The sequence below is a fragment of the Conger conger genome, chromosome 6 (genome assembly GCF_963514075.1).
Source record: "Conger conger chromosome 6, fConCon1.1, whole genome shotgun sequence".
Taxonomy (NCBI): Eukaryota; Metazoa; Chordata; class Actinopteri; order Anguilliformes; family Congridae; genus Conger; species Conger conger.
In genome coordinates, this window is record NC_083765.1 from 645,001 (window position 1) to 662,819 (window position 17,819).

Genomic DNA, 17,819 nt, shown 5'->3' on the forward strand with positions numbered 1-17,819 from the left:
AATCAAGCATGCTATACACATGTTCATACACATTTAATCAAGCATGCTATACACATGTTCATACACATTTAATCAAGCATGCTATACACATGTTCATACACATTTAATCAAGACAAACTCTATAGACACATTATGCATACACTACACACACACAAAAATAAAATACATCATAAATATAGGCGCGCGCGCGCACACACACACACACACACCATTGGTAGAGTTTGGGCTCTCTCTCTCTTCGGGCTCTGTCAGTTGGTCCTTCATTTCAGGGCGAGGGGCCATCTGTCTGCAACACAGCCAATCACAGCGCTCAGAACAAACCTCACAACCAATCACAGCACTCAGAACAAACCTCACAACCAATCACAGCACTCAGAACAAACCTCACAACCAATCACAGCACTCAGAACAAACCTCACAACCAATCACATCACTCAAAACAATCCTCACAACCAATCACATCACTCAAAACAATCCTCACAACCAATCACATCACTCAAAACAATCCTCACAACCAATCACAGCACTCAAAATAAACCTCATCTTGTCATTCCCAACAAGCAAGCAAGTTCACAGAGAGATACAGAGAGAGAGAAGGGGGAGGGAGGGAGAGAGAGAGAGAGAGATGGGGAGGGAGCGATACAGCTAGAGAAAGAGTGCAAGGGGGGGAGGGAGAGAGGCAAGGGGTGAGAGCCTGGAGAGTAGAACCAGCTCAAAAGGAGGGCAACTGATGGGACAAATATTGATTTGTAGTGATGTCTCTGTGTGTGCATGAGAGAGAGGGAGATAATCTGTACAATTTAGTGCTTAGCATACTATAGTATAATTTAGTGTACAATTACTTTAGCGCTTTGCATACTATAATATAACTTAGTGTACAATTACTTTAGGGCTTAGCATGCTATACTATAAATTAGTGTACTATTACTTTAGCACTTAGCATGCTATAGCAAAATCTAGTGCAGTTACTTTAGCACTTAGCATGTTATAGTAAAATCTAGTGGCTACTTTAGCACTTAGCATGCTATAGTGTAATTTAGTGCAGTTACTTTAGCACTTAGCATGCTATAGTGTAATTTAGTGCAGTTTCTTTAGCACTTAGCATACTATAGTGTATTTTAGTGCAGTTACTTTAGCGCTTAGCATGCTATAGTGTAATTTAGTGTACATTTGCCCCAAGTGAATTTGACTGTAGTGCTGGCACTCACCTGCTGCAGATGTGTTTCGGGGCTGAAGATGGTCTTTGTGTCTACCTGTCCCGCATAGCTCTCATCCTGGGCTTTTATAGTTGCAGGTGGACTATGGCTCTGCTCCAAAGTCTGTTCCCCATCCAGGTCATGCTATCTGTGCTGAGCTGAGGAAGCTAATCAATCGCCCCTCTCCTCTACATAGCCGCACCCCCCCTATGAGCCTGTAACAGACCTCATCTTCAAACAGGGTGGGGCTGGCCCCCCCCCCCCCAGGGGGCTATCGTGCTGTCACAGTGGTGAGGTGGTTAGCACAGAAAGGAGATTTTGTTTGGAATAAAGGTGACGAAGGTAACAGTAGAGGTGTATGAATTTGTTTATGCACGTCTATAAGTTATGTCCATATAGTAATGTACATATGTAATGTAATGTAATGTAAATGTCCATATAGTCCAATAGCTTCCCAGTGGAAGGATATTAGAATGTTTACAAAATTTAACATGAAATGCTCAGGGCAAAGTAAGTTAGAATCAGGAGGAATTACTCCCACAGTAATGCTATTTCAGTAAATTTAAATGAATATGGATCCCTGTAAAGTTAAGATTGTGGACGGCACCCTCTGTTGGCCATGAGAGGAATCACAGTTTGTGATTTTTGTAGTGTCTGTGACTAGAACCCTCCATGGCCCATGTACAGACATCTGTAGTGTCTGTGACTAGAGCCCTCCATGGCCCATGTACAGACATGACATCGGTAGTGTCTGTGACTAGAGCCCTCCATGGCCCATGTACAGACATGACATCTGTAGTGTCTGTGACTAGAGCCCTCCATGTGTACAGACATCTGTAGTGTCTGTGACTAGAGCCCTCCATGTGTACAGACATGACATCTGTAGTGTCTGTGACTAGAGCCCTCCGTGTGTACAGACATGACATCGGTAGTGTCTGTGACTAGAGCCCTCCAAGGCCCATATACAGACATGACATCTGTAGTGTCTGTGACCAGAGCCCTCCATGTGTACAGACGTGACATGCAGTGTCTGTGCCTAGAGCCTTCCATGGCCCATGTACTGACATGACATATAGTGCCTGTGGCTAGAGTACAGACATGAGATAAAGGGACAGTTCAGAGCCTTTCTTGCTTCAATTGGATTGTATGTTTTCAACTGGTCCAGACTGGTTTGGTATCCTATTATTGAAAAAGACTGACAAGTTGACTCACCTTATGCCTGTGTTTATAGTCCTTAAATTTGGGTTTCTAAATATACAGTTGACGGACCGACAGTGTACAAAAACATTGTATAGCTGTACAATAATTCAAGCTCATTAGTTGGTTTCAACGTCAGCACGTTCACAGAGAAGATACAAGGAAGAAGACCCACTTCAACCTCCATGCTTGTACAAACCCAAGAAAGTTCACTGCAGCATGCACAGCACCTCAGAGTTTCTGCAGCAGTGTGTGAAACAGGAAGTGCAGTGTCTCAGAGTTTCTGCAGCAGTGTGTGAAACAGGAAGTGCAGTGTCTCAGAGTTTCTGCAGCAGTGTGTGAAACAGGAAGTGCAGTGTCTCAGAGTTTCTGCAGCAGTGTGTGAAACAGGAAGTGCAGTGTCTCAGAGTTTCTGCAGCAGTGTGTGAAACAGGAAGTGCAGTCTCTGACTTCGCTCCACGTGCACTCTATCTCTCCGTAGCTCCGCCCTCTCCTTCTCGAGCTCCGCCTCCTCCCTTGCCCTCTGCTGTGCAAGCGCCGCCTTGTCCATCTGTAGCTCCGCCCTTTCCCGCTCAAACCCCGCCCTCTCCCGCTCTAGCTCTGCCCTCTGCTGCTCAAGCTCCACCCTGCCAGCTTCTAGCTCCGCCCTCCCTCTCTGCAGCAGCCAGCTGTGTCCCCGCCTCCTCTTGGCAGGTGGGTGGGGATTGGGCAGTGATGTCACAGAGGGAGTGTTGTGGGAGGGGCTTAGAGAGGGTTTCCCTGCTGCTGCTTCTTCAACGGGGATGAACCAGGGCCAGGAGAGTGCCACGAAAGAGTCCTCCACAGCCTCACATACAGCCTGGTCCTACACATACACCATAAATACCTACTGTTATACACACATTCATCTACTGATATACAGTACCAGTCAAAAATTTGGACATATCTTGCCTTTTTCTTTCTTTTTTAATTATTGTTGGGCTGGAACTAGATTCAGCTGTAAATGCTGATACAGTATAGAACACATTTGTTGGCTAAATGGCTTTAAGTCATCAAGGGTCTGAGGTATCAGACCAGCCTCAAACTACCGTACTGCTACTAGATATACAGTAGGTACTTCAAGGGTTGTTTCCCCTGAATAATCATTCCATTGAGTTCAGCAGGAGAATTAGTCCCTAGTAGTATCGACAGCATCTGGTAGCAGCACGGTGGACTTGAGGCTCATCTGATACCTTGGGCCCTTGATGACTTAAAGCCATTTAGCTCCAGTATTCCGTACTGATTTGGTGTAATTTACAGCTGAATCTAGTCCTACTCCCAATTCCCGGTATGTTAATTTGTCTCAAACATTGAAATGTGGGGCTATGTATAAAAAGTACTGTAATTACAACATGGTGAAACCACCTTTAATAAAAGCTGAGTATCTGATCACATATGAATTGTTTGATTACAAACAGAAAAGAAAATATTAATAGGAAAAAGCAGAAAAGGGGAAAGACGTGTCCAAACTTTTGTCTGGTACTGTACACACACATTCATCTACTGATATACAAACATCTACTGATATACACACATCTACTGATGTACACACATTCATCTACTGATATACAAACATCTACTGTTATACACACATTCATCTACTGATATACAAACATCTACTGTTATACACACATCTACTGATGTACACACACATTCATCGACTGATGTACATACACATTCATCTACTGATATACAGACATTCATCTACTGTTATACACACACATTCATCTACTGATATACAGACATTCATCTACTGTTATACACACACATTCATCTACTGATATATGCATATGCACTGTCTTTCACCACCAGACTCTCCAGTACCTTGCGTCTGTGGTGGAAGTGATCTTGGCTGCCAGAGGGAGCAGTGTAGAGCTCTGTGGCTGCAGGGGTCTCTACTGTCAGTCACAGAACACAGAAGGATACATACAGGCATACAGTGGGAGCAATAATTATTTGATTCCCTGCTGATTTTGTAGGTTTGCCCACTTACAAAGAATGGAACTGTGTAGAATTTTAATCATAGGTACATTTTAACATTGAGAGACAGAATATCACAAAATAATCCACAATAACAACATCATATAAATTTTATAAATTTAATATCATATTTTCACATAAAATAAGTATTTGATCCATCGAACAATAGGACTTAATACTTGGTGGATAAACCTTTGTTCAAGCACAGAGGTCAGACGTTTGTTGTAGTTTTTCACCAGGTTTGCACAGATCTTGGGAGGGATTTTGGTCCACTCCTCTTTGCAGATCCTCTCCAAATCCTTAAGGTTCCGAGGCTGTCGCTTGGCAACTCGAAGTTTCAGCTCCATTTCCGATGGGATTTAGGTCTGGAGACTGGCTAGGCCACTCCAGGACCTTAATATGCTTCTTTTGGTTTGGTTATATAGCATAATATACTCAAGATTGTGCAGTAATTGTGTTTTGTAAAGTTTACTCTGTGTATGGTCATAGATTAGTATACTCATATTGTGTAGTAGTCGTGTATTGTATACTCCATGCATGGTCATATAGAGTAATATACTAGTATTGTGCAGTAGTTGTGGAGTACAGGACAGTGTAACACACTCACGGTGTTTAGCCGTTGAATGCGCTGGGGAGAGAGGTTTTGGCACCAATGCATTCTGGGTAAGTTTTTCCTGTAAGTAGACAAAAAAAAAAAACAATGAACACACACACAGACAGACACAGTCACACACTGACACACTGACACACGCGTGCGCACACACACTCATTCACAGTCACACACTGACACACTCGCACACACACACGCGTTCACACACACTAACACACACACCTCCACCTCCTCAGGGCTGAGCCACAGCACGTGCACGGTCGTCGGGCCGGAGATGCCGGTCTGAGCGAGGCTCCCTGTGGCCGTGCTGGGCACGGCTGTGGATGAGGTCGCCATCTGAACGAGGAAAACGTCTGTCGCCATGGCGTCTGACCCTGCAAAGTCAAACAGAATCTGCAGAGAACAGCACATTTATTACTACTTACACTGTCTCACACAACTAACATCCATTACTACTGATGAAACAGGCTTTTACTGGCGCTACTCAACTCCAAGTCTTGTGAGCCACAGTGTCTGCAAGTATTTTCTCCTACCATGTGCTACACCACCCGATTTCACTGATTATTTCCCCTGCTTGGCTCAGATAATAAGCTAATTAGTTATGTAATTCCCTCAAAGCACAGGCAGACACAAGTGGCTTTCTTGCTACTGGCTTATTTGAAGGCTTCTCTCTAAATCCACCGTGAAAATTAAGCACAGTATTGACAGGAAAATACTGAGACGATGTTAGCTTAACATAAAACAATAGCATGCACAGCATGTGAAATAACATTTACCAAGTAAAATACAGACAAACTAAAGAACATACCTTGTTGGCTGCATGCTACAAAAGGGAATAGTCTTCAAGTCTTCTTTGCTGGAGTTGTTTCAAATTTGTACTCACGCGAGAGCAGCACAACAAGGTATGTACATAATCTTGCCTTGAGCTGAGACTTCAAAATAATAGTACTATTGCTTGTACTGAATGAAATTATTTATAAATAACAAATGCAACTTAAATGAACTTAGTATTGATATTGGTCTTCGAAAAGTAGACAAATTATATAAATCGTTTAAACAACAGAATGAAAACAGTTACAAGTTAAATCAGCTGGTGTAGCGCACGGTAGGAGCAAATGCCTGCAGACACTGCGGCCCGCAGGATGTGGATTTGAGTAGAGCTTATTTACGCTGTCACACCCTACTCATACCAGTATAATACGACAGTTACCTGAATGGACTGCTTTAAACAGAACCTCCTCCTACTACAGTTACCTGAATGGACTGCTTTAAACAGAACCTCCTCCTACTACAGTTACCTGAATGGACTGTTTTAAACAGAACCTCCTCCTACTACAGTTACCTGAATGGACTGCTTTAAACAGAACCTCCTCCTACTACAGTTACCTGAATGGACTGCTTTAAACAGAACCTCCTCCTACTACAGTTACCTGAATGGACTGCTTTAAACAGAACCTCCTCCTACTACAGTTACCTGAATGGACTGCTTTAAACAGAACCTCCTCCTACTACAGTTACCTGAATGGACTGCTTTAAACAGAACCTCCTCCTACTACAGTTACCTGAATGGACTGCTTTAAACAGAACCTCCTCCTACTACAGTTACCTGAATGGACTGCTTTAAACAGAACCTCCTCCTACTACAGTTACCTGAATGGACTGCTTTAAACAGAACCTCCTCCTACTACAGTTACCTGAATGGACTGCTTTAAACAGAACCTTCTCCTACTACAGTTACCTGAATGGACTGCTTTAAACAGAACCTCCTCCTACTACAGTTACCTGAATGGACTGCTTTAAACAGAACCTCCTCCTCCTACAGTTACCTGAATGGACTGCTTTAAACAGAACCTCCTCCTACTACAGTTACCTGAATGGACTGCTTTAAACAGAACCTCCTCCTACTACAGTTACCTGAATGGACTGCTTTAAACAGAACCTCCTCCTCCTACAGTTACCTGAATGGACTGCTTTAAACAGAACCTCCTCCTACTACAGTTACCTGAATGGACTGCTTTAAACAGAACCTCCTCCTCCTACAGTTACCTGAATGGACTGCTTTAAACAGAACCTCCTCCTACTACAGTTACCTGAATGGACTGCTTTAAACAGAACCTCCTCCTCCTACAGTTACCTGAATGGACTGCTTTAAACAGAACCTCCTCCTACTACAGTTACCTGAATGGACTGCTTTAAACAGAACCTCCTCCTACTACAGTTACCTGAATGGACTGCTTTAAACAGAACCTCCTCCTACTACAGTTACCTGAATGGACTGCTTTAAACAGAACCTCCTCCTACTACAGTTACCTGAATGGACTGCTTTAAACAGAACCTCCTCCTACTACAGTTACCTGAATGGACTGCTTTAAACAGAACCTCCTCCTCCTACAGTTACCTGAATGGACTGCTTTAAACAGAACCTCCTCCTCCTACAGTTACCTGAATGGACTGCTTTAAACAGAACCTCCTCCTACTACAGTTACCTGAATGGACTGCTTTAAACAGAACCTCCTCCTACTACAGTTACCTGAATGGACTGCTTTAAACAGAACCTCCTCCTACTACAGTTACCTGAATGGACTGCTTTAAACAGAACCTCCTCCTCCTACAGTTACCTGAATGGACTGCTTTAAACAGAACCTCCTCCTCCTCTCGGACCCGTCGCTGAATTTCACCCGGAGGAACACCCCGTCTCTGGGCTCCGGGACCTGGGCCAGCCTCCTCCGCCTGTCCTCAATGGTCTATGATCACAACCCCCCAATATAAACAATGGTCTATGATCACAACCCCCCCCAATATAAACAATGGTCTATGATCACAACCCCCCCCAATATAAACAATGGTCTATGATCACAACCCCCCCCCCCAATATAAACAATGGTCTATGATCACAACCCCCCAATATAAACAATGGTCTATGATCACATCCCCCCCCCCTAATATAAACAATGGTCTATGATCACATCCCCCCCCCCTAATATAAACAATGGTCTATGATCACAACCCCCCCAATATAAACAATGGTCTATGATCACAACCCCCCCAATATAAACAATGGTCTATGATCACAACCCCCCCCAATATAAACAATGGTCTATGATCACAACCCCCCCCCCAATATAAACAATGGTCTATGATCACAACCCCCCCCCAATATAAACAATGGTCTATGATCACAACCCCCCCCAATATAAACAATGGTCTATGATCACAACCCCCCCTAATATAAACAATGGTCTATGATCACAACCCCCCCCAATATAAACAATGGTCTATGATCACAACCCCCCCCCAATATAAACAATGGTCTATGATCACACCCCCCCAATATAAACAATGGTCTATGATCACAACCCCCCCCCAATATAAACAATGGTCTATGATCACACCCCCCCAATATAAACAATGGTCTATGATCACACCCCCCCCCCAATATAAACAATGGTCTATGATCACAACCCCCCCCCAATATAAACAATGGTCTATGATCACAACCCCCCCTAATATAAACAATGGTCTATGATCACAACCCCCCCTAATATAAACAATGGTCTATGATCACAACCCCCCCCTAATATAAACAATGGTCTATGATCACAACCCCCCCCAATATAAACAATGGTCTATGATCACAGCCCTCCCCCCCAATATAAACAATGGTCTATGATCACAACCCCCCCCCAATATAAACAATGGTCTATGATCACAACCCCCCCCCAATATAAACAATGGTCTATGATCACAACCCCCCCCCAATATAAACAATGGTCTATGATCACAACCCCCCCAATATAAACAATGGTCTATGATCACACCCCCCCCCAATATAAACAATGGTCTATGATCACAACCCCCCCCCAATATAAACAATGGTCTATGATCACAACCCCCCCTAATATAAACAATGGTCTATGATCACAACCCCCCCCTAATATAAACAATGGTCTATGATCACAACCCCCCCCAATATAAACAATGGTCTATGATCACAGCCCTCCCCCCCAATATAAACAATGGTCTATGATCACAACCCCCCCCTAATATAAACAATGGTCTATGATCACAACCCCCCCCAATATAAACAATGGTCTATGATCACAGCCCTCCCCCCCAATATAAACAATGGTCTATGATCACAACCCCCCCCAATATAAACAATGGTCTATGATCACAACCCCCCCCAATATAAACAATGGTCTATGATCACACCCCCCCCAATATAAACAATGGTCTATGATCACAACCCCCCCAATATAAACAATGGTCTATGATCACAACCCCCCCCAATATAAACAATGGTCTATGATCACAACCCCCCCAATATAAACAATGGTCTATGATCACAACCCCCCCAATATAAACAATGGTCTATGATCACAACCCCCCCCAATATAAACAATGGTCTATGATCACAACCCCCCCCAATATAAACAATGGTCTATGATCACAACCCCCCCAATATAAACAATGGTCTATGATCACAACCCCCCCTAATATAAACAATGTTCTATGATCACAACCCCCCCCCCCCCAATATAAACAATGGTCTATGATGACAACCCCCCTAATATAAACAATGGTCTATGATCACAACCCCCCCCCCCCCAATATAAACAATGGTCTATGATCACAACCCCCCCCCAATATAAACAATGGTCTATGATCACAACCCCCCCAATATAAACAATGGTCTATGATCACAACCCCCCCAATATAAACAATGGTCTATGATCACAACCCCCCCCAATATAAACAATGGTCTATGATCACAACCCCCCCCAATATAAACAATGGTCTATGATCACAACCCCCCCTAATATAAACAATGTTCTATGATCACAACCCCCCCCCCCCAATATAAACAATGGTCTATGATCACAACCCCCCCAATATAAACAATGGTCTATGATCACAACCCCCCCTAATATAAACAATGGTCTATGATCACAACCCCCCCAATATAAACAATGGTCTATGATCACAACCCCCCCCCCCCCCCCCCAATATAAACAATGGTCTATGATCACAACCCCCCCCAATATAAACAATGGTCTATGATCACAACCCCCCCAATATAAACAATGGTCTATGATCACAACCCCCCCAATATAAACAATGGTCTATGATCACAACCCCCCCCAATATAAACAATGGTCTATGATCACAACCCCCCCCAATATAAACAATGGTCTATGATCACAACCCCCCCCAATATAAACAATGGTCTATGATCACAACCCCCCCTAATATAAACAATGGTCTATGATCACAACCCCCCCCCTAATATAAACAATGGTCTATGATCACAACCCCCCCCAATATAAACAATGGTCTATGATCACAGCCCTCCCCCCCAATATAAACAATGGTCTATGATCACAACCCCCCCCAATATAAACAATGGTCTATGATCACAACCCCCCCCAATATAAACAATGGTCTATGATCACACCCCCCCCAATATAAACAATGGTCTATGATCACAACCCCCCCAATATAAACAATGGTCTATGATCACAACCCCCCCAATATAAACAATGGTCTATGATCACAACCCCCCCCAATATAAACAATGGTCTATGATCACAACCCCCCCCAATATAAACAATGGTCTATGATCACAACCCCCCCAATATAAACAATGGTCTATGATCACAACCCCCCCTAATATAAACAATGTTCTATGATCACAACCCCCCCCCCCCCAATATAAACAATGGTCTATGATCACAACCCCCCCAATATAAACAATGGTCTATGATCACAACCCCCCCCCCCCAATATAAACAATGGTCTATGATCACAACCCCCCCCCAATATAAACAATGGTCTATGATCACAACCCCCCCAATATAAACAATGGTCTATGATCACAACCCCCCCAATATAAACAATGGTCTATGATCACAACCCCCCCCAATATAAACAATGGTCTATGATCACAACCCCCCCCAATATAAACAATGGTCTATGATCACAACCCCCCCTAATATAAACAATGTTCTATGATCACAACCCCCCCCCCCCCAATATAAACAATGGTCTATGATCACAACCCCCCCAATATAAACAATGGTCTATGATCACAACCCCCCCTAATATAAACAATGGTCTATGATCACAACCCCCCCAATATAAACAATGGTCTATGATCACAACCCCCCCCCCCCCCCCCAATATAAACAATGGTCTATGATCACAACCCCCCCCAATATAAACAATGGTCTATGATCACAACCCCCCCAATATAAACAATGGTCTATGATCACAACCCCCCCAATATAAACAATGGTCTATGATCACAACCCCCCCCAATATAAACAATGGTCTATGATCACAACCCCCCCCAATATAAACAATGGTCTATGATCACAACCCCCCCTAATATAAACAATGTTCTATGATCACAACCCCCCCCCCCCAATATAAACAATGGTCTATGATCACAACCCCCCCAATATAAACAATGGTCTATGATCACAACCCCCCCCAATATAAACAATGGTCTATGATCACAACCCCCCCTAATATAAACAATGGTCTATGATCACAACCCCCCCAATATAAACAATGGTCTATGATCACAACCCCCCCCAATATAAACAATGGTCTATGATCACAACCCCCCCTAATATAAACAATGGTCTATGATCACAACCCCCCCAATATAAACAATGGTCTATGATCACAACCCCCCCCCCCCAAATATAAACAATGGTCTATGATCACAACCCCCCCCAATATAAACAATGGTCTATGATCACAACCCCCCCCCCAATATAAACAATGGTCTATGATCACAACCCCCCCCCCCTCAATATAAACAATGGTCTATGATCACAACTCCCCCCCCCCCCCCCAATATAAACAATGGTCTATGATCACAACCCTCCCCCCCAATATAAACAATGGTCTATGATCACAACACCCCCCCCCGCCCCCCAATATAAACCCCGCCTCCTGATACACAAAAACCCTGCATCTCAATATAAACCACGCCTCTCACTACTCCCATTAGTAAAACAAACTCCTAACCTCAGTATAAACCATGCTTCTCTTTGCCTGTATATAAAGACAAACCACCTCTTAATGCACAAAAACCCTACCTCTCATAACTCATAAACCCCACATCTCAATAGAAACCTGCCTCTCACTACACATCCTTTTTGCATAAGCACATCTTTTACATTGGAGTCATTTCTATGAACCCAGGCAAAATGCTACTTTCCTGCCTGCGCCTTGCCTCATACAGCTGTAGAGAATGCCGCTTCAGGTCCTGCAGAAGTAAACACACCTGTCTCACTGTAACTTTAATATTGACACAAATATATCATGGTTCATATTTAGACAAATATCTCGGTTACATTCATATTTACACAAATATCTCAATTCAGTGTATATTCACACTGCTCACCATCCAGTAAAACCATTTTGTTTCAATAACAAAATCATCCAGACATTTATTTTAAAGTAGAAACTGGATCAGACTCAAAGTAGCCTGCACTCTCCTGTGTGCCAAAAATGAACACAAAAACCGTGATGTTCACTCTCTCTCATACACACACTAAAACACTGGTGCTCACTCTCCTGCACACACACACTGTTCAGAATGACTCACCCGTCCCTGTAGAATCTGCAGGACCACACACACATGCGCGCATGCACACACACTGTTCAGAATGACTCACCCGTCCCTGTAGAATCTGCAGGACCTTCATGCTCAGAGCTTGGTGCTGCTCATGCGCCACCTACAGGGTGGCAGACAGAATTATAACTTTCTTAAAAATACTGCACTGAAAAAGTCATTCTAAACACACTGCATATTTAAGTGCCAATGGACACTAACTTGGTCCAGAATAACACAGTGTGAAAGCCCAACACATGAATCAAAGGGCCAACAGTTTGTCTCCATCAAATGATCCATAGGAATGAAAAGTTATTTATACAAGTGTATACACAGTACTGTGCAAAAGTTTTAGGCAGGTGTGAAAAAATGCTGTAAAATATGAATGCTTTCAAAAATAGAAATGTTAATAGTTATTTATCAATTAACAAAATGCATGAACAGAAGAAGTGAATGAACAGAAGAAAAATCTAAAACAAATAAAGGATGAAGGATAAACAAAGTGGGGGAAAAAATAGAAATGTTAAGTTTCTTTTCATCAAAAATATCAATTTTTATCAATGAACAAAATGAAACAGAAGAAAAATCTAAAACAAATCAATATTTGGTGTGACTACCCTTTGCCTTCAAAACAGCATTAATTCTCTTAGGTATACTTGTTTTTGAAGGAAGCAGGTAGGTTGTTCCAAACATCTTGGAGAACAGTTCTTCTGTGGATTTAGGCAGCCTCAAATGCTTCTGTCTCTTCATGTAATTCCTGACAGACTCAATGATGTTGAGATCAGGGCTCTGTGGGGGCCATACCATCACTTCCAGAACTCCTTGTTCTTCTTTACTCTGAAGATAGTTCTTAATGACATCGGCTATATGTGTCGGGTCATTGTCCTGCTGCAAAATACATTTGGGGCCAATCGGATGCCTCCCTGATGGTATTGCATGATGGATAAGTATCTGCCTGTACTTCTCAGCATTGAGGAGACCAACTCTATTTGCAGAAATGCAGCCCCAAACTTGCAAGGAACCTCCACCATGCTTCACTGTTGCCTGCAGACACTAATTGTTGTACCACTCCTTTGGCGAACAAACTGCCTTCTGCTACAGCCAAATATTTAAAATTTTGACTCTTTGAGTACCTGCTGCAAATTTTCTGCATCCTAGTTCCTGTGTTTTCGTGCATAGTTGAGTCGCTTGGCCTTCTCCGTACAGTAGATGGGTGTACCTGGGTCCAATTGGTTTCTGCCAATTCTGAGCCGATGGCACTGCTGAACATCTTCCGATTGTTAAGGGAAGTAAGCATGATGTGTCTTTCATCCACTGAACTAAGTTTCCTTGGCCGACCACTGCGTCTACGGTTCTCAACGTTGCCCGTTTCTTTGTGCTTCTTCAACAGAGCTTGGACAGCACATCTGGAAACCCCTGTCTGCCTTGAAATTTCTGCCGGGGAGAGACCTTGCTGATGCAGTATAACTACCTTGTGGCTGTGCTCAGTCTCGCCATGATGTATGACTTCTATAAACTTATTCAGCAACCTCACCTTGGAAGCAGATTTCTGGCTATTCCTCACCCAGTTTTAACCCTCCTACACAGCTGTTTTGGTTTTAGTTAATGATTGTGTTTCAACCTACATATTAAATTGATGATCATTAGCTCCTGTTTGGTATAATTGGTTAATCACACACCTGACTATATGCCTACAAAATCCATGACTTTGAGCAAGTATACCTAGGAGAATTAATGCTGGTTTGAAAGCAAAGGGTGGTCACACCAAATATTGATTTGATTTAGATTTTTCTTCTGTTTCATTTTGTTAATTGATGAAAAGAAACTTAACATTTCTATTTTTTTCCCCACTTTGTTTATCCTTCAGTTGGGCTCAGCTTGTGACACAAAAACGCCGCTGAAAAGCGGCAGAGCTGGGCAGCTGAAAAGCTGTCGCTCAGTTTAACTTTCCTTTGCTTTTCACTTTAGTTCAGTGTTTTCCCGGAACCTATGGGGGGGAAGGCCAAAGACCTTTTATGATTTATTTTGTATTGGTGTTGGCACGACTCCACACCACAGTACTGGCCTGGCAGACTGCACAGCCCACTTCATTCATTCTGCACAAGTTTCACAATAAATCATGCCGAAAAGCACAGTAGATTACCAATTAAAAACAAACAAACAACATTATCGAAGACTAATGTTGAGACCAATACTAAAAGCCGTGAGCCGTGATGATGTCATTCAAGATGCAAATATTTCCCAGGAAAAACACATAATCCTAAATTACAAGCATGTTTGAACAACCATGTATTCAATAAAATCACAGCTCTTCCAGATAGATTTGACAGAAGTATAAAATTTAGAGACCATGAAATCAAAATGAAATAAGGAGGGATTGACATTCGCTCAGAAGCTTGCAGACTCCAGTGGTCACCGGAGGTATTGCAGTTTATTAAGCCCGATTTCCATTACATTACATTATTGGCATTTGGTAGACGCTCTTATCCAGAGCGACGTACAGTTGATTAGACTAAGCTCGATTGACATTCGCTCAGAAGCTTGCAGACTCCAGTGGTCACCGGAGGTATTGCAGTTTATTAAGCCCGATTTCCATTACATTACATTATTGGCATTTGGTAGACGCTCTTATCCAGAGCGACGTACAGTTGATTAGACTAAGCAGGAGACAATCCCCCCCGGAGCAATGCAGGGTTAAGGGCCTTGCTCAAGGGCCCAACGGCTGTGCGGATCTTATTGTGGCTACACCCGGAATCGAACCGCTGACCTTGCGGGTCCCAGTCATGCACCTTAACCACTACGCTACAGGCTGTAGTGGTCACCACAACAGCAGAAACAGACACACACATAAATGAGAGAAATAACCATGGGCTCACAGTGTCCTGGGTGCACATCTCTGGGCTGTGGGCAGAGGGGCTGCTTGGTTTTTCAGTCAGGGCTTCCTATTACAAATAAGCAAACATTGGTAAGCACCCCAAAACATGTGCAGAAATGATCAGCCCCTCTGGCTGCAGGTCTCCTGCTACGGGAGATACAGTGTACAGAGGCCGGTACAGTGGTTTCTCACCTTTACCTGAGCACACGTCTCTTCCATGACAGAAAGTGGCGGAAATCAGTGGTCAGAATTTACTGTAAAAGATAAATAGCAGCGGTCCATTACCAACTCTTTAGACCAAACTTTAGACATTACAAACAATGTGGAAGGTTTCTCAAGGAAAACCATCGCCATGGCTTCCACAGAGCATCCACAGCAGCGGCTGCCAACAAGGACTGATCCGTTTCAGGATTTTGTGCCAAATTCCACTCAATTATTTAACTGACGCAATTATATCTCGATCTGATATTTGTATAACTGAGCACCACATACAGCCACAGACTGCAAGCATATCCTAAAAAAAATACTGTTCTCAAACACAGTGTAGTTTACAGTGGTCAGAAATCTAAAACTAATTCAGAACCTCCAGGACGAACGTTGTGCACCACTGATCTACAGCCTTCATGCTGTAGCAGAAATAAACCACCACAGCCTGGACAGCCCAAAAGACGTCTATCCAGTCATGATGACATAATGTCGTTACTTTCACCATTGCTTAATCATATTTATTCATGACGGTCCATAAACGGCTTCCAAGACTTATTGTGATATTGACACTAATGACCTAACCAACGTATGGTTAATTTCGTGCACCTGTGTGGCCCAGTTCAAGTTTCGGCTCCACATAAAGAGTGTACATACACGGAGGATGTGCAATACCGTGGTAAGGTACATAACCGTTAACTTACTCATCAGGCCACCAAACGCAACATCTGTACGCGGTTTCAAAATGCTCCAAAAAACAATTTGGTTTCCTGAAGGCACCCATGGTCAGTCTATACAAGTTAGCTGGCTGTAGCTATATCTAACAAAGTTAATCCGTTTTTCACGACATTTGACCAGTAAGTTAACATCAGCTAAGTTACAAAAACACTGGCTGAACTGTCAAGTCAACGTTACCTACTTCAAATCTGGATAACCTGGTAAACACTTGGTGGCTAATATCTTAAATGTGCTCATTTTGAATGGAGATTTGGACAAAGTAACAAAACAAACGATCAATAAAAACTCCATGTGCATCCTGCTGGTTCAAGGGGCTTCCTTAGCAAAGTTAATTTGCATGCACACACTTACTCTGCACTTTACCAGTCAGACTCAAACGAAAAGATGAAATTTCAGAGTTGCTGTACCACTGTGGGGAGTACCTGTAACGTTACTACTGTAGTACTACATGTACTGCGCCGGTGTCTATGGGCCACCGGGATTAACAGAGAGCTCCAGGACAACAAACCTCTTTGATCCGTTTTGTAGCATTACTGCCATCTACTGACGGGGAGGATGAGCGATTATGCAAGCGTTGCTTGCTACCTGCCGGACTATTGTCAAATCGCTCATCCGCTCGATGGACACCCGCGTATGTTGAATCAGTTGTTAATGAGCTTTTTTTCATTAAGCTGATTAACAAATTATACATTGTTATTATATGTTATTTAGCCTTTATCGAAAGCGACTCAGACTCCGGTTGATTAGATTTAGCAGGGGAGAATTTTGGGGTTAACACACAGGGCCACACAGGTGCACAAAATGAAGCATATGTTGGTTAGGTAATTAGTGTCGATCTATCAATATCATAATAAGTCTGGGGGCCTTGCTCAAGGGCCCAACAGCTGTGAAGATCTTATTATAACATTACATTACATTACATGTAATTTACCTGACACTTTCATCCAAAGCAATTTACAGTTGATTAGATGGATGGAAAATCCTCAATTGCTTAATCTAATCAAAGACATATTATTGTGTCTACACCAGGGCTTGATCCACCAATCTTCCAGGTCCCAGTTAAGCACCTTAGCCACTAGGCTATAGTGTATATGTATACGGCCTCTAATGTACATACTGATGCAATTGCGAAGATATGCCAGTTCCACATGTTAGATATTCACCAAAAGTTTTTTTTAATTTTTTTCTTGCCCGTCAAATCATATATACACACACACACACACGCACATATACAGTATCTCATCATATAATAAAAGTTGAGTATAAATTGAACAAACCGACTACAATTTACAGACACGGTTCCCCGTTGACTTGCATTATAACGTCTATCTCATTATGAAATAGACGTTATAAGAAGACGGTGGGGTGAGGATT

The 17,819-nt window shown here is 42.8% G+C and overlaps 2 protein-coding genes across 8 annotated transcripts in view; both read right to left on the bottom strand.

Moving 5' to 3' along the window:
- The window catches only part of LOC133130415 (sodium-dependent phosphate transport protein 2B-like), a 12,053-nt gene extending 10,789 nt beyond the window's left edge, over positions 1-1,264 (bottom strand). Inside the window, 2 exon segments of the mRNA XM_061245000.1 lie at positions 210-286; positions 1,254-1,264. Coding sequence (XP_061100984.1) covers positions 210-286; positions 1,254-1,264 — 88 coding nt within the window.
- A 1,140-nt stretch (positions 1,265-2,404) lies between these two features.
- LOC133131116 (uncharacterized) lies at positions 2,405-17,071 on the bottom strand. Of its 7 annotated transcripts, none has more exons than XM_061246270.1 (10): positions 16,954-17,071; positions 15,702-15,757; positions 15,505-15,570; positions 12,693-12,752; positions 12,233-12,298; positions 7,620-7,745; positions 5,224-5,394; positions 4,999-5,065; positions 4,236-4,309; positions 2,405-3,237 (listed from the first exon to the last, which is right to left on the bottom strand). In XM_061246270.1, the coding sequence occupies exons 2-10, from the start codon at positions 15,720-15,722 to the stop codon at positions 2,797-2,799; spliced, it is 1,092 nt and encodes a 363-aa protein (XP_061102254.1). In that variant the 5' UTR covers positions 15,723-15,757; positions 16,954-17,071; the 3' UTR covers positions 2,405-2,796. The 7 variants fall into 7 exon arrangements, with proteins under 7 accessions (XP_061102254.1, XP_061102251.1, XP_061102256.1 ...); XM_061246267.1 differs by having other exon boundaries at positions 15,696-15,757; positions 16,954-17,070; XM_061246272.1 differs by lacking the exon at positions 16,954-17,071 and adding an exon at positions 16,797-16,947 and having other exon boundaries at positions 12,233-12,280.
- Positions 17,072-17,819: the final 748 nt, after the last annotated feature.